Below are 20,163 nucleotides of genomic sequence, written 5' to 3'. Positions count from 1 at the left end.
CTCCTCTCCCTGCAGCACCGAGAACCCGCTCAGAGGGGCCACTTAGCCCCACCCCTTCTGGCCAATGTCATTTAAGAAGTCCAGTGTCCCTGAACGAGGTGTCATTTGCGAATAGAGCAGACCGCAAGATGGAACTCCAATGATTGACCTTGATATTCCATGGCAAAGAGCTGGATTTTGTATGTTGTTTAATTTGAAGCCTAAAGGAGTAATTTTCTGTTGGACCTTCCTTATTAAATGGAATGACCCAACTATTGGTGTCCCAACTGTTCTCTGCTTCTACGACCTGTCATTCCTTCACCCGGCCACAAATAATATATATAATGAAAAAACTGAATTCTGTAGGGTTAAGAAAAACATGATATAGCCAATGAATTTTTGCATTGGCAATAGGTAGAGTTCTGCTGTTTTATTCTAATTTTGAAAATTTGCTTGCGGTGTCTTGACCTTAAGGTTTGGCTTTTGAACATTTCATTTTTGGACAATATTATTACAGTTTAAATTGTTTAAATGTTTGATTAATAATGTCATTTAGGGCAATTACTTCTGTTTAATGCTTGTCTATAGTTCTTTGTTTCCTTTATTTTTTAAAATATTGCTTTTTTGTCTAATTTCTTGTGTCTAGAACTTTGAAATTCTGTATTTTTTATAGTTTTTTAAATATTTCCTAATTTTTTTAATAAACTACCTTAATTATTATAACTCAGTTTTGTAGTAGCCAGCTCATTGACAGTTTCCTCTTTTGGACATTCAGATTCATACTAGTTATAGGGCACAGTCATGAGAACAACTAGGTATTCACAGCATGGATGACATATCTGTATCAGTTATTAACAGAGGTGGGTAGAGTAGCCAAAAATTGTACTTAAGTGAGAGTAGCATTACTTCAAAATAATATTACTCAAGTAGAAGTAAAAAGTAGTCATCCAAAAAATTACTCAAGTAAGAGTAAAAAAGTATTTGGTGAAAAGACTACTCAAGTACTGAGTAACTGTTTGATCATAATAAATTAATTATTTTTTAGAAATGTAATAAGACAGACCAAAATATAAAATAATGTGCAAATTCTATTTCCAAATAAAAAAATTAAAAATGAGTAAAAATAAATAACATCTTTACAAAATAAAGATGCACAAATAACACAAAGTTCCAAATCTCAGTTATTCACAACAAAGCTTTTGAAGTCAATACCTACAGTAGGTAATATGTATGTTTGAACAGTGCAAACTTCTTACAGTGACAAGATATACTTTACACTGACAGTATAATACTGCATATTCACTTGCCCTCCAAATAGCACAGCTGATAGAAAATAACATTAGAATAAGGCAGCTTGTGCACGTACAAGAAGTCAAACTTTACCATGACTGTCTGTGTCTGTCATGTTTGGTTAAAACGTGTTTGTTCTTCATTCAGTGAAGTGATGTTTAAGCTTCAGCAGGAGTTGGCTCTCAAGGTTCCTGCAGTGAAGCTGTGACCGTTTAGCAGTGATCAGGAGCCCTGCATGACTAAAAAGTCTCTCACAGGCTGCAGACACAGGAAGTTTGTGTGTGGCCATGTGACTGCATGGCTATGTCTGATTAGTGAAACTGAGCCATGTGATTATTGTTGCTACGTCTGATTGGTGAAACTGTCATTCAGTAGATCCACTGGCAACTTCTCTCCAACTAAAATATAGCGTATATAAATGTATAAATGAAAAAAAGTAATGAGTCGAGTGTTGCCCAATGTAGCGGAGTAAGAGTAGCGTTTTTTCTTCACAAATGTACTCAAGTAAAAGTAAAAAGTAAGGTGCAGTAAAACTACTTGTAGAAGTACATTTTTTTTAAAAAGTTACTCAAGTAAATGTAACAGAGTAAATGTAACTCACTACTACCCACCTCTGATTATTAATGAATGAAGCCTGATCTAGCATATGTCAATTTCAAATACTCATGTACAAATGTTAATGAAATATGAATCATAAGTTACATACAGTGGTTGTGAAAGAGGAGCACAGGCAGGCAAGCCATCTGATCCAAAAGCACTGGAGTCACATCTACACCAATCATCAATAACATCGCCATTTCCTGAGCACCACAACATGCTCATCATAGCTTCCTGGAGAGCCTACAATGCAAACACAATACATTTCAGATATTAATGATACGTGAAAACATATAAAAATCTAAAGTTGATTTAAAAATACTATACAAAATGCTTATATTTCTTCTTTAAGGTTCAAAGAGTGTAAAGTCTAAAAGTCTACATTTTAAAAAAGTATTAGTTTCCACCAAACTGCTTAACTGGTAATAAACCAAAATGTTACTCTAGAAAGTTTATATTTAAACATTTACATGTGCTGAAAAAAAAAAAAACTTTTCCAAAACTATTAATAACATCTCTTTTCTTGTGTTTGGTTATCCTTTAGTCTTATGTTACATGGTTGACATTGTGAAATTGCATTTCTCAGAGACATTTAGATACCTACTGTGTATCTCTCAGAGTTCAGCATCCACTTTAAATATTCTTCAAAATGGTGAGTATTATAAGTATTATTTTCAGTAGCTGGTTTCTCATCCAATAAATATAGACAGATATATATCCATAGATAAGCTGTTTTGCTAACCTCCTTTAAATCCTACAAACATTAATTGAATGACTAGGAATAGTCTGTAATCATCTCCAGGATATCAGCAGTGTTGTTTTTGTGAATGTGTTCTTAAATTTGTTACACTTGAATTACTAGTCCTTGTAAATCATACATCTGCCCATTTTCATGTTATCAATGCATGGTCAGGTATGTTCCTGGTTGTGCATAATAATGCTATTGTTTAGTGCACATTTATATTACAGGAATAAAGAGGTTGATGGATGAAATCATGAAAAGTAATAAAGTTTTAGAAATATATAAAATAATACTGTCTGAAAACAAAACTTTATACTACAGACATTTTGAATCAAAATGTTAACAATATGTCTACATACTTTATTCTGGTTATTGGGGTTTACTTTCCATGTTCCAAGATTTGTGTGTGAGGTTTATTGTTAATCCTAAAATGGCTTTGAGTGTGTAAGTGTAAGTGGCCTCTGTGATGGACTGGTACCTTCTCAAGGGTTGTTTCCTGCTTTGCATCCAGTGCTGCTAGGATGAACTCACATTCTGAATTGGAGTAAACAGGTTTTAAATTTGTTATGTTTTTTAAGCAATTGTGCTATAAGAAAAAAAAATCAAGCCGTTCTTAAAGAAATGCCAATAGCTTGCCTTTTCGATATTATTCTGCCTAATGTCACAGCAAATAGGCTGATGATTGAAGACATGATCATCAGCTAAAAGTGTTTTTCACAGTGAGGGCACAAATACACATCTAAGGTTGCAAACAGGATCTAAATAAATGATTGGGGCAACTCAGAGACTCCTTGTGTGTGCTTATCTATGCAATTTTAAATTCTAATTCTAGCAACCTACCCCAACCAGCTGAGGTACTAAACATGCCTTAAGTAAAAAAATTAAATAAAATCCAAAATATTATTTGTAGTTTTGGATGCCACTTTCTCTTACTAAAATTCAGAATTCTTCAGTCTTCATAAAAATAAACTAGGACCTTAATCTTCCCTTTAAGCCATAAAAAACCCTTGTCTCATTTGAAAAAATAACATTTGTCTCTGCTTTTTAAACATGCCTCCAACAACAATTTTGTGAAATGTCATTTTCAATTTGGTTTTACTATTTATGTTTTCCTTTGGCATTTATGTCTATAATTTGAAGTAAATTGCTAAAAGCAGCATGGTGTTGTATTTGTTAGATCTTCCACCTCATAACAGCAAACGTCTAGGCCGGATACTGACCTTGGGGGCTACTTGTGTGTAAATGAAGTTATTATCTTGGATTATAGTACATTATGCTGCTTAATTTTTAATTGGTAGATTGATTGGTTGATTGATTGACAGAAGTTTGCAAGTAATTCCAGAAATAAAAAATAAAAGCACTAAAGTTACTCTGGCCACATCTTTTCTGTCATAAGTCTATTTATGAACATGTATCCTGCCTTAAAATATGACCCGGAATGGTTGTATATTTTCCTTTAGTTCTAAAAAATTATTCTCTTGGTACCTTGTCAAAGACTGGTTTCTTTGTGCTGTTGGGATGCACATTAGAAATTTTAGAGGCAAATAATTGAAAATAATCAGTCATTCTATAAGTAGACTCTTCATTTCAAAGTGTATGTACAAGACAAACAATTAAGACCCTTACCCTCTGAGTTTCATTGTTAGAAACAAGCTCATAGAGCGGAGCTGCCTTCGTGACCTGCAGCATCACTGGTTCAGCAGCGCGTCCAGTACCAGAAGCCACGTGACACAAATGACAAGAGGATGGACATTGCCCTTGACTAGTGCAATCCATATGCACACCAGCAGCTAAGCGTTTTGCTCCTGAGTCAAGAAGGCTGGCAATGTATGCAGGGAAGGTGAGGGTTTTTGGTTCTTTTTCCCAATCTTCAGATTCATCTGATGGAGAATTTCCTGCATAAAGAATAAGCACGATTATTTGTATGTCTGTCACTATAGATTTAGGATGGGGATGCAGATGGTGCTACACATCACTAGCAGAACCCAACTGTAAAGAGGAAGGCAGAGGAAAAGTAAGTAGTAAATGTTCAGACTTTTCTTAGTGGAAAAAATAATTGTTTCTCAATATGATTTTCATGATATTTTCCATCTAAAATGAGGAAGGATGATTTAAAAGTCTGTACTATCCACAGCTGCCTGGCAGAGCTTCTGGGTACAAGAAATAATACCAAGCTATTCATGAGAAGTGGGTTGCAAACATGTCTTATCTCATACAATGCAGCAAAGAATCATCAATTTAAACTTGAGGATTTTTTGCTTTTGCCTAACCCACGTAACAAGTAATGCTTGTAAAGGGAAATATGACACCTTTCACTCAAAAATCATCAACTTGCTCTCATCTCTCGGCACTACCAGTGAAACTCATATTTCTGTTATGCTGTTTGTAACTATGCTTTCTTTTGAATGATTACCATAAACTTCTGATGGATATAATATCTTACCTAACTAAAACTACACTCAAATCTGAGGAGTTTTCACTGACAGATCAGCAAGTGCACAAGTCTGACCAGCCCTGATGATCTCAGGCATCCAAATAAGCACGCTCTGTTATAGTAAACTTGACATATCTTTAAAGCAACCACAATACATACAAACATGGCTTCAGACTGCAAAAATACACAATAAAATTGGCAAATGCATTTAAATAATACCAAATAATGACTTCAGACACTGCATTTAGCAAGATTCTCTACCAATTATATTCACAATAAAATCAAAAATGTCATCTTGTACAATATGATATGAAAGCCTTCACAATTAATAAAGCTTTTTCACACAAAAAATTAGCATAAGCTGTTGATTCTTACTGACACTTTAAAAGCTCACAAGGCCTGTCTTTGAAGGCCCTGCTATTGACAAAGCTTGTAATGAAATCAGACAAGACTTACCAAGACAACAAAGACTTGAAAGCATAGTAGCCAGCTCAACTCACTTTTTTCCTTACAATTTATCTGTCAGCTGCAAGAGTAAACAGTCTACAGATTTCAATAGAATCCATTAGCATTTATCTCTATGCTTTTTACTTCTGAATGCACATATTGTACAGTATTTCTTGAGAAAAAACCTCATTTTCCATAACTGTTGTGGACACTCAGCTGCAAAGGTTGAAATTCATACAGCTAATAGAAGACCCAAAGGAAATGTGTTCCTAACATAAAGCCTGGGCTTTAGACGGACAAAAAATAAATCATCCACGAGAGTGTACAGCGTGCATATTTGTAACATTTACTGCAGTGTTTATATTGCAGTTTAATAATATATAGAACAAAAAAATCATTCAACGGATGGAACAGTTTCAATATGCTTAAAATTCACTGTGGTTTACGGCATATACTGTAAGTTAATGATTCTGTATTATATATAATCATCAAGGAGAGACATTGTAAAATTTAAAGGATACATGTTGAATAATATGTGGATTACTTATGAAATTGTAAAGATTAAAATGTTGAAGATTTGGCATGGGAATACCATATATTAGTGCTTCAATGTGGAATGAAAGCATGCTACACCTAAATTTTTGCTCAGCCATTACCACTTCTGTAGACTTCCTCATGTGTTAAAATTTAATGGTCATTCTGGTGGAAGTGTTGAATTCTTGTTTTGTTACGTTTTATTTAGTTTGATTTTTTTTTTCTCTTTTCTCTAGTGTTCTTTCTAGATCAGTTTTGAAGTAATTTGTTGTATAAGTTCTTCAAATAGTATGTGCTTGACTGTACATTATGTTACTTTCTTGAAATAAAGTTAATTTTAAAAAAAACCTTAATTGTCATACTTCAAAGCAATTCAGAATTTAAATTTGTCATATACAATAATAAATAAAAAGAAAGTAAAAAAAAAATAAAGGCAAAATAAAGACATAGTTACAGTAAATTCACAATGAATGTAGATGCTCCATTGATTTTGTCTATTTAAGTCTCATATTTATTGCTATACAACCATACAATTTCAAGCACACTCAAATATACATGACTGGATGAGTTAATAAAAAGATTAAAAACTGTTAGATTTCTGTACTAAAATGCTTAATTCAAGGACAAAGAACAGCAATATTGAGACTGCGTACTAGGAGCTAATAAGGAATTAAGTTTTACATTTAATGGAAAAGAGGGAAGTGCCACTGCCTCACCAGTCCAAATTTCGGGGTTAATATCATGGTTTGGGCTGATGGGAAGAGGGAGCTTGTTCTCTCTATGTCTACATGACTTATTCAACTTCAAGTTTTATTGTCAAATGTACAGAAAATGTTGAAATTGTCTGACCAATATGCATAAAAGAGCCCCGTGATTTACTGGCACTGGTTTAAAGTTAGTTCCTACCTTTTGTCTGATGCTGCCAGAATAGGCCTTGCCTCCTATGCAAACCTGAACCTGATTAAACATTTTTTTAATGTTTAATCCAGCAATCTATTACTGAACTGAATTCCACAGGTTCAATAATGGATGGCTGGATTAAACATTAAAAAAATACTTTTTACAAGCTGAATTTAAGATACATGAATCGATGGATAGATATCTGACGTACAAAAATGGGAAAAGGTGTACAATCATGGGCAAAACAATAAAAAACAATATCCTGTATGAGCGCACCAGCGTCAACACAGTTTCCAGCAGTGATGTGAGAAAACAACAGCACAGCATCCTCAGAGCCTGAGCTAGTGGCAGCAAGCAACAACCCAGAATCTCAATGTTCACCTTCCATTGCAGGAAGTAAAGTAGCTAAAATAGTCACTGCCATAGCATCTTCATAATCAAACTCTATCCATTAGGTAGTAAAAGGAAATCATGTAAATAGATCTTAGCAAGTGTAACCTGTTCGTAATATATTATTGGTACTTTTTTTTTTTCAAAACTGTCTGCTGAAACTTTGTGTATAAAATATAAGGAAAAATGGATCTGATAAGGCAAATTTTGCTGAATAAAATGTAAGCAGAGGAGGTACTTGATTTTGGATAACCTAGATACTCTTCTCTGCTGCCAGTAGCTCCTAACACTCCATACTGATACAGTATTACCTTCTTGGTCTATCCACAAACAGAGCTGAGCCCACCAACAAGGGAACAGGACCTTGCAATATACTGTAAGTGACAAATCATAAATATTAAAGTTGAACCTGGAAGTTTAGCCTAATTAACAGTTGAGTCCAAAGCATCAAAACAAGAATATGTAAACAGTTCATTAATCCATTGAGGAGGAACATAACAATGAAAAAGTATACAGTTTCAGCAGATCATAAGTACATCATTTTTGTCAAAATATGTATCAAAAACAAAGCATAGGTTTTTACATTACTAAAGGCTGGGACAAAAATAGACCTGAACATAATTAAAGCTGCCTTACAAACTAATTTTAGGGATGGGGCAAAGAACAGAAAGCATGCTGTTATCAACCAAGAGTGAATGAAAAGTGGGGTGATTTGTGGAATCAGAAGAAACCCAACATGAGCAGGAATCCGGAATGCTAGACAGAGTACAGGTATTAAGAGGATGTCTGCTGAAGCTTAAATGATGCTAATACAATACATCTCAGATGCATAGCTATACAAGGCAACAATTCTAAGTATAACAGTTTTGTATTTTTAAGGTGGCACTAAATGCAATTCATAGATATTTAATTATATGCTGTGTCAGTGTGCCAAAACTTAGAAACATGTCTGAGCAGTTATGAATGCTACTTGATGTAGCACAATGTGTTCTTCTACTGTTAGACCAGACACAGTATACATCCAAACCAGGAGCCTGCAGTGATAGCCTCTGACCCCAACAGGATCATGTTTAATGGTGAAATGTAGAAAAAAAAATGTTATCAACCAGAGTACCAGAACATTGCCCAGGCTTATTGTTCAAACTGGACCATTTATCACCTTTAGTCACTTTTCTTTGGTGTTTTAAACCTGCTTCAGAAGTTCTATCATTATAGACTCATATTTAAAAAAAATAAGATATTCATACCATTCCGTTTTTACTTCTGTCCTTTTCTAATGAATCGAGCATTAATATTATATATATATGTATGTATTTTTTGTATTATTTTATCTGTAATCTTAACAATTTTTTTCATTTTCTTTAAATTTTCCATTTCCAACTTCTATATTCTTTGTCATGAATAGATCCAGGCCTTTAATGACCACTTGGGCACAGCCATCAGCAGTATGTCTATCTGCTTAGAGAATGGTGACTGCGTCAAGAGGTTTACTTACCTTTGCAGCAACATTCATGTCTCTGGTGACTCTTTCTACCAAGTCAGTAGATCGAGAGAGGTCACTGGAAAGGATTGTGTGGCACTCCCAATATCTCTGCAAAAGGGTGAAGTCCAAGTCTTTAGAGTACTGGTGCTTCCTGTTTTGCTATATGGTTGTGAAACATGGATGCTATCCAGTGAAATGAGAGGAAGACTGGAATTCTTCGGTGAATCCTTGGGTATAGCTCACAGAGTTCCAAATGAGGTATATTGCCTGCATTGTGAGGGAGCATCAGTTACAGTGGTGTGAAAAACTATTTGCCCCCTTCCTGATTTCTTATTCTTTTGCATGTTTGTCACACAAAATGTTTCTGATCATCAAACACATTTAACCATTAGTCAAATATAACACAAGTAAACACAAAATGCAGTTTTTAAATGATGGTTTTTATTATTTAGGGAGAAAAAAAATCCAAACCTACATGGCCCTGTGTGAAAAAGTAATTACCCCCTTGTTAAAAAATAACCTAACTGTGGTGTTTTACACCTGAGTTCAATTTCCGTAGCCACCCCCAGGCCTGATTACTGCCACACCTGTTTCTATCAAGAAATCACTTAAATAGGAGCTGCCTGACACAGAGAAGTAGACCAAAAGCACCTCAAAAGCTAGACATCATGCCAAGATCCAAAGAAATTCAGGAACAAATGAGAACAGAAGAAATTGAGATCTATCAGTCTGGTAAAGGTTATAAAGCCATTTCTAAAGCTTTGGGACTCCAGCGAACCACAGTGAGAGCCATTATCCACAAATGGCAAAAACATGGAACAGTGGTGAACCTTCCCAGGAGTGGCTGGCCGACCAAAATTACCCCAAGAGCGCAGAGACGACTCATCCGAGAGGTCACAAAGACCCCAGGACAACGTCTAAAAAACTGCAGGCCTCACTTGCCTCAATTAAGGTCAGTGTTCACGACTCCACCATAAGAAAGAGACTGGGCAAAAACGGCCTGCATGGCAGATTTCCAAGACGCAAACCACTGTTAAGCAAAAAGAACATTAGGGCTCGTCTCAATTTTGCTAAGAAACATCTCAATGATTGCCAAGACTTTTGTGTAAATACCTTGTGGACTGATGAGACAAAAGTTGAACTTTTTGGAAGGCAAATGTCCCGTTACATCTGGCATAAAAGGAACACAGCATTTCAGAAAAAGAACATCATACCAACAGTAAAATATGGTTGTGGAAGTGTGATGGTCTGGGGTTGTTTTGCTGCTTCAGGACATGGAAGGCTTGCTGTGATAGATGGAACCATGAATTATACTGTCTACCAAAAAATCCTGAAGGAGAATGTCCGGCCATTTGTTCGTCAACTAAAGCTGAAGCGATCTTGGGTGCTGCAACAGGACAATGACCCAAAACACACCAGCAAATCCACCTCTGAATGGCTGAAGAAAAACAAAATGAAGACTTTGGAGTGGCCTAGTCAAAATCCTGACCTGAATCCAATTGTGATGCTATGGCATGACCTTAAAAAGGCGGTTCATGCTAGAAAACCCTCAAATAAAGCTGAATTACAACAATTCTGCAAAGATGAGTGGGCCAAAATTCCTCCAGAGCGCTGTAAAAGACTCATTGCAAGTTATCGCAAACGCTTGATTGCAGTTATTGCTGCTAAGGGTGGCCCAACCAGTTATTAGGTTCAGGGGGCAATTACTTTTTCACACAGGGCCATGTAGGTTTGCATTTTTTTTCTCCCTAAATAATAAAAACCATCATTTAAAAACTGCATTTTGTGTTTACTTGTGTTATATTTGACTAATGGTTAAATGTGTTTGATGATCAGAAACATTTTGTGTGACAAACATGCAAAAGAATAAGAAATCAGGAAGGGGGCAAATAGTTTTTCACACCACTGTATGGTACAAAGGATATGTGATACGATTCCCCAAGGGTGATCCAACTCCCAGGATTCTCATTGTTAAGGACCCAAGGAGCTAAACCAAGCCAAGAGGATGTCCATGCAACACCTGGCTGTGGCAGAGGGTCAGAGGGTGGGACTGCTTGTCGGGTGGTGGGTGCAGCAACGTGCTGTACCAGTGTACTCTCCCCAACCTGACCTAACTTTCTATATTCTGTTTTTGAAACTGATTATATTGTCAGCCTCCCTTAAGAATTTAGAACTATTGCTATTCTCTCTTTATCCAGTATTCTTCTTTATTAATTAATATCTGACTTGCTCCTGCAAAATTATTTTGCTGGGAGTTTAACATTGTCACTCCAGTTCATATGTATGTCATTAGTATTCTAGAAATATCTCTACAATGAGTCTGTTCCCTTATGTACAGTATTATCCATATCCTGAAATAAAATTACTTTCAGAATGTATGCTTTACTTAACACTAGCATATAAACACAAATCCTCTGTAATAAAACCCCTGTGTGCATCCGGTGTGTGTCTTCTGGTGAAGAGCGCATGCGTGGGCCACGCTGTGCATCGTACCGTGCCCCGCCCATGCGCTCGGCACCGTGGACACACACACACTGGAAACTGGGCACACAGTGCATGGCCCAGCTGCTGCCGCGCATGATAAGTAAATAAAGCACACACACTGGAAGCTGGACACACAGTGAATGGCCTTGCCACGGTCGTGCATGATAAGAAATAAAGGACAACATTGCTGGGGAGAGTGCTGATTGGGTAGTTGCGGCCCGCACATAAAATCCATTGCTAGGGAGACGCCACACATACAATAATCAGCTGCATGCCAGCACAGATTAAAATACTTGGTGGGGAACTAAACAGTACTTGCTGGGGAGACGCCACGGGCACGATTATCAGCTACACGCCACACCTTAAATGAGTTGCTGGGGGACACTCTGCTGATTGCCCAATATTGTGACAGAAAATGAAAGTCATATTACGGACAACAAAGCCAGTATTACTGTCAGAGAAAATTACAGACATTTTACAGAGATACAAACCAGTATTACTGCGAGAGAAAATTAAAGGCACACAATACAGTGACACATATTACAGTCACATACAAGCCAGTATTACTGTAAGAGAAAATATTACGGATGTATCTACTAACAACATGCCACCAAAAATAAGGACACGTCAAGTAGGACAAAAGACACAGACAATCAAATCCTTCATAAGCAACATCTCCTGGAAGAACAGTCAGCTCAACAAGTAAACATCAACAAAAGAAAGGCTGAAAGACAAAGAAAAATACGAGCAAATAGATCGATTGAAGAAAAAGAAAATGAGCGTCACAAAAACGCTAAAAGAGAAAGACTCAGAAGAGCAAACCTTAGAAAAAGTTGGCATTTACTTGCCAGAACCAGTATTCAGCCACGGTCATTTACTGTATATGTTGCATTATCAAGAGTTAGAAGTTTTCCAGATGTTGATGTCAAGGTTGTTGATGGTCCTGAACAAGGCAAACTCAAGAATATTTACAAGCAATGTTGTCTATAATGAAATTGTATAGAAAAATTTAATGAGGTAAAAAAATAGAAAATTTTACCTAAATATCTTCTTCAGATATTGTGTTTTACTGATTGTTACAAAGTTTTACACTAAGACAATATTAATTATACTTACTGTGTTGTCATATACGTTTCTATTTTATTTTTATTATTATTTTACTTTAGGCTCCTTGCAAAAATATTTTTAACAAAAAAAAATTAAGACAAGAAACAGAATGAGATCAAGGTTCCTTGCCATTTAATATAGACTGTTCCTACTAATGTTTATGCACTACTGTTCTAGCGCCCGTTACTGTAACGGGCTTCATGTCTAGTATGTTTATAATATATATTTAAGTCCAAACAACTGTCAGTAAGATTAAGGACACATTTTTTTATGATGTTGAAGATATAGTCCATGTTAAATGCATGTTTCAAAAGGCCCACATAACAGATCTGTATTAAACCCTTTTGGCTTTGGCGTCTGTGGCAATCATTCAGGGGGAAAGCAGAGATGAAAGCTGCCAAACTTCTTCTTTGTGCTTCACAACAATGCCTCCTCTCACATTTAATGAGTGGCGGAGGCTGATCCACAAACTTTTGACTCAAAAAACACCCACACTGTTCTCCAGACTAACCCCATTTTAGTACCACCTGTTCCCCAATCTGAAGGGCTATGTCTGTGGGATGCACTGTGACAATGATGTAGATGTCAGGGTACAGTGGTTGCGGCTTTAAGACACAATGTGCTCTTTGAGTGTCACAAAAATCTTTGTGAATATAATTGTAAGTATACTGTACAGTATTATGTTGAAGAACAGTTATTTCTATTAAGGCTCAAATCTTTTGATCACCCCTTATGAATGCATATACTGTATAATATATACATACTGTATATCTAGATGTATGTCTGCATTTCTGGCTAGTGCATAATTATATTGTTTTAAACTCTACTTTAGTATCCTGCTAGTTTCTTTTTATTGTTATTTAAAATGTTTTTAATTTTCAGTCTCTCATGTAATTTGTCTTCCTTTTTCTCTTCTTGCCTGCATAGATGTGTGTCTTATGTATAAAGTTAGTTTCCCATATACACTTAGTTAAAAGTCTCTCCCTGCATTTTAACTGCAGCACTCTGGTAAATGCAAATTAGATTCGTCAGTCTTAGAATTTAAAGTGGGTCTAAGACAAAGTGGGTGTAAGATTTCAAGTTCACCTCAGTCCTGCACATATCATTAAGCAAGGCCTGCTAAACCATACTAAAAAGTAGAATAGTTATGTGAGCAATGAGCCTTAATGAATTACCCGTTGTTAAAAACACCACAGCTTCAGACAGAACTTCATTTTCAGGAGAGCTGAAGTTCAGGGGCATTAATCTCAAGATAAGCATGCTAGGTGCTACAGGTTTGTGTCTCAGATCTTGAAGATAAAAATAAAAGATTTTTGAGCTGATGTTGACAATGGTTATTTCACACAGGTAGTAAACATCAGAAGGTAAGCTCGATCCTTGTCATGTATCATTTATTTTGGGTGTCATAAGGAGGGGTTTATAGGTTTTTGTAGAATTCAATGAATTCTTCCCTGCGGTTCTTTGAAAATAAAAAGATATGCCTGGAGCATTAGGCTTATTTTCATTCAGCCCCAGCCCTATCCTGTAAGATCACAATAAGTATAGAACAGTGTTTGTATTCTCTTGCAATGGAGATTTTTGGGATTTAATCAAAAATATATTTTGCTGAACCCTGCAGTTTACAAATGAAATCAAAAGATAAATACAAAAATGTGGAAACACCTAATTTTATATATGTTCAGGCATTTATTGTTTTTATATTACAGTAGATAGTACATTTTCTTAAGAGTTTATAATATAACATAGTTGGAACAACATTGAGATTTTATAAATCTCTGGACTCAGCTTTGTTTTCTAACCAAGGGCCTTTTGTGTGGAGTTTTAATATTCCTCTTGTATACTTGTGTATTTTTCACTTATCATACATACATACAGGTTCAAGATTGTTCAAATTGCACTTATTGTCTACTGTTACTCAGCTTCACCAGAGAAATTTTGTAAGTCCATGGATGTCCAATATAGTTAAGTCAGTTAATTGGGTTTATCAGAAGTACTAATTAACTAAATGCTTTCATGTACACAATTCATTTTTACAAGGTCTCATATTATTGATAGGTAGTGTGGTGTAATTGTTAAGGCTATGGACTTAGGACTTCAACCTTTGGGCTCAAATCCTGCTACTGACACTATGCGACTATGAGCCACTTCACTTCCCCTGCCTGTGTTACAACTGGAAAAACAAAAGTTATGCAACCAATTGTATCTGAAATGTTGTAAGTCACTTTGGATAAAGGCATCATTTATCATTCAAATAATAAGTAATCATAAAATGATTAGGTCTCTGGAACTGCTTACTCTTTAGCATGCTCTACAATTACCCATGAGTAAAACATTCCTGCATTAGATTTCTGCTTGTCATAGTGACTTGGCTTTTATTGATGGTCTTTATAAAACAAACGTTTGCAGTAAAGTGTGATCTGCTGGATTGAAATGGGCATTCAGTAGGAATAATGTGAAATTTGAGTATGAATTATTATTATTGATATGATTATTATTATTATTAGATGTTTACAATTTTCTTTTCTTGTTGGCATGTCTGGATCCCTGCCCCAGGACTTTTATTGCTATTATATGTTCTCATTTTCTTACCTGTCAATTACCCATATCCTTGATGCTAGCTGGACAATATTTACATTTTAACCAAAGATTTAAAATTCTACATTACTGTTTTTCTATTCTGACACCTGTTTTTAGGATATGAATGTTTTATGGTGTGGCGAAGGGCCAGGACCCACACTGAAGGCTCATCCAGAAGGACCAGAAGAGGGATTATACCTCCCCTGGGCCACGAGAGGGTGGCCACCCTGGGGCCTCATGTATAAACGGTGCGTACGCAGAGAAATGTTGCGTAAGAACTTTTCCACGTTCAAATCGTGATGTATAAAACCTACACTTGGCGTAAAGCTACGCACTTTTCAACGGTACCTCATACCTTTTCGTACTCAAGTTCTCCACTCGGTTTTGCAAACTGGCGGCACCCAGCGTCAAAGCAATGCTACTGTTCCTGCGTGGTTACTCCTTATTTTCCTGACGCGGCTTTATAAATACACTGAAACTAACCGCATATTGTTTGTTAGTGTAACGCATCTGATTGTAATTAACTTCTAACAATATAATGGTCCAGGGAATAGCCATAGTATTCCAAATACCAGAACTGCTTTAGCGTTGTTACTCTCACTGCACCTTCTTCTTCTTCTTTTTTCAGCTGCTCCCGTTAGGAGTTGCCACAGCGGATCATTTTTTTCCATATTACTCTCACTGCACCACTCAGAGTATTTATCACTGTCTGAGTGTGAATCATAGCAGCAGCTGATTGGAAAGAGAATTATCTCTATACGGCATTAAGCACACGCTGTCTCGGCCACGGCAAAACGTTTCAAAGCCTTACCTGTATAGATCTCGCAGTTCAGAAACAGTTTCATCCCAAGAACTATAAACACACTCAATCAAGTGCTCCTTGTAGAACTGTTTGTACTTATAAGTACAATCACCTCACTGTAAACTTGCACTACAGTTATAATATTACACAACCTGCGCCACTTTATAAAGCGCTATTTACATATGATGACGATATCATTTTTAAGATGAAATGCAGCAAAATATGTTTATTATATTATACAGATAAAACTTTAACTTCATTTAAATAATCTATATTCTTCACTGGGAGTGTCGTGAAGGATAGAATAATTAAACATGTACTACGAAGATATTTTAATGTTCCTTAAACGTTTTGAAGAATCAGCGCTCTAAGCTTACAGATGGCTTAACTTCTATTACAGAGCTGATTGTGTGGTGATTGGGTATTTGGGGAAAGAAAAGCAAGGACTGCAGGGGCGGCTACGGCAATATATATTGAATATAAAACAGAAAGAGAAAATAACAACACAGCTAAAAACGCAGCGACACATTTCGGCAAAAGTTAAATGCTTGTGTCATTAGCACGAGGCGGCTATGCAGTGTCCACAACGGATGTGGCCATCCATCGTGCATAAGCTACCTTACTGACATTGGCGGGCAAAGGAGCCACCGATTCTTACTCTGCCCAGTGCCACCATAAGCCTAGAGCCGCCCCTGAGTACTGCTGCAATAAATTATTTCATCGAAGATCACACACAATCACTGCGCCGTGAAAGCCATGTTTAATAACGTGCTTTAACTCCTATCATCATAAAAATGATATCACATATACATCTCAGTATTTTAGTTATTCAGAGAGCTGTAATATCACGAATGTAATGGATTCTGTGTCCAGTTGGTGGAAGAGAGACGGTTTAAGAAGCAAGTAGTGATTCACACACATAGAGCACATAGAAGATTAAATACGAAACAGAGCATTTAACATGCTACTTTAATTACGATGTGATTTGAGAAACTGGTTAATTAAACGATTTTAAGATGAAGTTCATGATGTTCTACTTTAATGACAAAATAAACTACGTGATTAAAGTGGAAATGTCGAGATTGAAGTTGACATTTCGTGCTTTTTCCCCACTGTGTGCCTTTTTTTCTCTGTACCCTAATAAGCTTTCATATGACACTTAGATAGTGGGGTACAACTCGCCCTTTCACGGCGACTTTGATATGTGACTTCTTTTTTTATTTCTGACACTGTGCGATTTTGTGAACGTGAGCTTTCAAGTTTCTCCAACACGCTATGTCACTCAATCAACTTCCTTTTGTTGATTATACCACGGTTTATTTGAACAAATAGTATGTTTTTCCTTTGCCTCCACTTGGTATTCGCTGAAATTCTTATATTTTCCCCTGTGCTTTTCCCATTGTCTTTTCACAGAAGGCTGAGCTTAAGGGCGATTTATTTCATTTGCATATTCAAAGAGGCGTAATTCTAGGAGGAGTTGGGTTGTTACATAAAGCGCGTGCACGAGCGTTACTTTTCACGCTGATCGGGATTTATGTAGCGGAAGAATGTGGAAGTTGGAGTACGCACAGATTCCTGCATCTGGATTTTTCTGTGCGTAAGCACATTTCGGCTTTTGTGCTTACGCCATGTTATAGTGCGAGTTCTACGCACGGCGTTATACATGAGGCCCCTGGTCTGTATGGGGACCATGGGAATGGCGCATGGAAGATCAACCCTACTGGGGCCCATGGCCACCACAGGGGGCGGCCGGAGGATTGTGGAGCCCTGGGTGTCAGCACTTCCGCCACACCCAGAAGTGCTGGCGGAACAGATTCCAGGGACACCCGGAGTGCTTCCGGGTGCTCATGCGGCACTTGCGCCACACCAGGAAATGCCACTGGAAAATCATCAGAAAGCACCTGGAGCACATCCGGGCGATTATAAAAGAGGTCGCCTTCTTCAAGTGAGGGAGCTAAGTCGGCAGGAAGAAGGCAATGCATGGAAGGAGAGGTGATAAGGTGGCAGGAGAAGTCCGGAAGGGAGAGAAAAGGACAAGAAAGGTGTTTGGTGCAGGGGCACTGTGTTGTGTGCTGGACTTTTATGAATTAAAAAGTGTGTTTTTTGGAACATTGTGTCCATGTCTGTCTGTGCTGAGGCAGAACTACAACAATGGTTATAGATTTACAGTTGCTCTGTTATATCTGTAATTCTTTGTAAGCTCTCTCAGCCCATAAACTAAATTGAATAATACTAACAAATCAAAATAATGGTTTTGGTGAATTTAGAAGATACATAATTATATATATATATAATATAATAATAGTGAGTCATGGCCGTTAATGATATAGCAATGATTAACAATCTACTGTCTGATCTGTTATATACTCATTATTACTTAGTTTTACTAGGGCGCTATCTGTTTAGGTTTTATTGTGCTTAATTAATCTTTTTTTTTTTTTTTTCTTTTCTAATTATTTTATCTTTACCCTAAACGAGACTGTTCAATATCATACCCTTGGTTTATTGTTATTGCTATTACTGCATTAAGACATGTTATGCTTATTCTGGACACATTTTTAACACCATCACCCGGGTTTATTATCTGGGTGTATCATCTTAATGCACTAAAATTGCTGAAGACTATATATATATTTTAAGTGCAAAATTCTTTTTTTTTTTTCTCTTTTAAAGACTATATTGGTAACAGATATCTCTATCTTTTAACCCTAAAGCGCCACTGCATGGGGCTTGTTTTGCTTTGGACGTGCTCTGTCTCTGGGTATGTCAGAGGACTGGGACTATGTGAAGTGGGTTTTAGCCTCACTTGGGGAGGCAAAAGGGAGGGTGGGGGTTAAGGGGAGAGAGAGAGAGCAGGCTTGATCTATACCTAATCTATCCTCTTAATCTTTATAATTATAACTATCAAAATAATAATAAGCTGCATGGCAACAACTCTTGGGGAAATAGGAAATTAAGACCTAAACTGTCTCACTTCCAGTTAAGACTATAAAATGACATCAAAAACTCAGAATCAGTGTCTCCATGATGGGACAGTTAACTTCGTAAGCTGGAATGTTAAAGGCCTGAATCACGAATTAAAGAGAAAGAAAGTACTCTCACCTAACAGGCCTAAATGCTAAAATAGTATTTTTACAGGAAACCCACTTACTAAGCAAGGATCAGTTCCGGCTGCAAAAAGACTGGACTGGCCAAATGTTCCATTCTAGCTTTACAAAGAAAACTAGAGGTGGGAATTCTCATACATAGAACAGTACCATTTGTAGCATCAGATGTAGTATTGGATCCTGAAGGGAGATATGTAATGGTCATGGGAGACTTATCTAACTGTAAAATGATTTTGATAAATGTTTATGCACCTAATGTTGATGATAAGGAATTTATACAAAATTTATTTGCATCCATTCCCAATCTGAACACTCATAAAGTTATAATGGCTGGGGACTTTAATTGTGTTCTAAATCCACTTTTAGATAGGACTTCCTCCACAGGGGAACAATCTAACACTGCAAAGATAATTACAAAGTTTATAACTGATCACAACTTATCAGATCCCTGGAGGTTTTTAAACCCAAATTCAAGAACATATTCTTTCTACTCACCAGTACATCATTGCTACTCAAGGATTGATTACTTCTTTATAGACAATAACTTCTTGCCTAAGATTAAATCTTGTAAATACGATGCTATTGTTATTTCGGACCATGCACCTATGATCTTGGAGCTGAAATTACTAAGCCCCATACACTCACCCGCAGATGGCCTCAACCGCTTCTATTAGCTGACGAGAATTGTACTGAATTTATATCCAAACAAATCAAATTCTTTCTAGAGACAAATACATCCCCGAGATCTCTGCAGGAATACTCTGGGAAACTCTTAAGGCCTTCTTAAGAGGACAGATTATCTCATATCTTTCCCACAGAAATAAATCCGAAGCCAAGAAAGTAGCAGAGATAAAAAGAAATTACTAAAATAGATGAAGAACATGCCAGACTACCAAGCGAGACTCTACATAAGAGGAGGCAGGCTCTACATTCAGAATTAAACCTCTTGACAACTAAAGAAACTGAACATCTAATTTACAAATCCAGACATCATTATTATGAACATGGAGAGAAAGCTAATAAGCTTTTAGCTCAACAAATTCACAAGCAAGAAGTGCAACGCAATCTCGTAATTACTAACACGAATGGAGATAAAATCATCGAACACAAAAATATAATGCACACTTTCAGAGACTACTATAAATCCCTATATACTACTGAGTTTAAAGAAGACAATACACAATCTAATGCATTTCTGGATACATTACAGATACCACAAATAGACGCTTTAGTGTGGAGGAACTTGATAAACCTCTGCATTATCAGAATTACTAGATGCTATAAAGTCAC

General features: G+C 36.6%; 1 protein-coding gene across 3 annotated transcripts in view; it reads right to left on the bottom strand.

Annotated features, from left to right (window-relative positions):
* The window catches only part of astn1 (astrotactin 1), a 1,272,040-nt gene that overhangs the window by 197,585 nt on the left and 1,054,292 nt on the right, over positions 1-20,163 (bottom strand). For all 3 annotated transcript variants that reach the window (XM_039734841.1, XM_039734842.1, XM_039734843.1), the window contains 2 exons: positions 4,235-4,503; positions 1,976-2,109 (listed from right to left, as the gene is read on the bottom strand). In XM_039734841.1, the coding sequence (XP_039590775.1) occupies positions 1,976-2,109; positions 4,235-4,503 (403 nt within the window). The remainder of the gene's footprint in view (positions 1-1,975; positions 2,110-4,234; positions 4,504-20,163) is intronic.

The sequence above is a fragment of the Polypterus senegalus genome, chromosome 14, assembly GCF_016835505.1.
Source record: "Polypterus senegalus isolate Bchr_013 chromosome 14, ASM1683550v1, whole genome shotgun sequence".
Lineage (NCBI taxonomy): Eukaryota > Metazoa > Chordata > Cladistia > Polypteriformes > Polypteridae > Polypterus > Polypterus senegalus.
The sequence above is the reverse complement of the archived record's forward strand: the minus strand, read 5'-3'. Positions and strand labels throughout refer to the sequence as shown.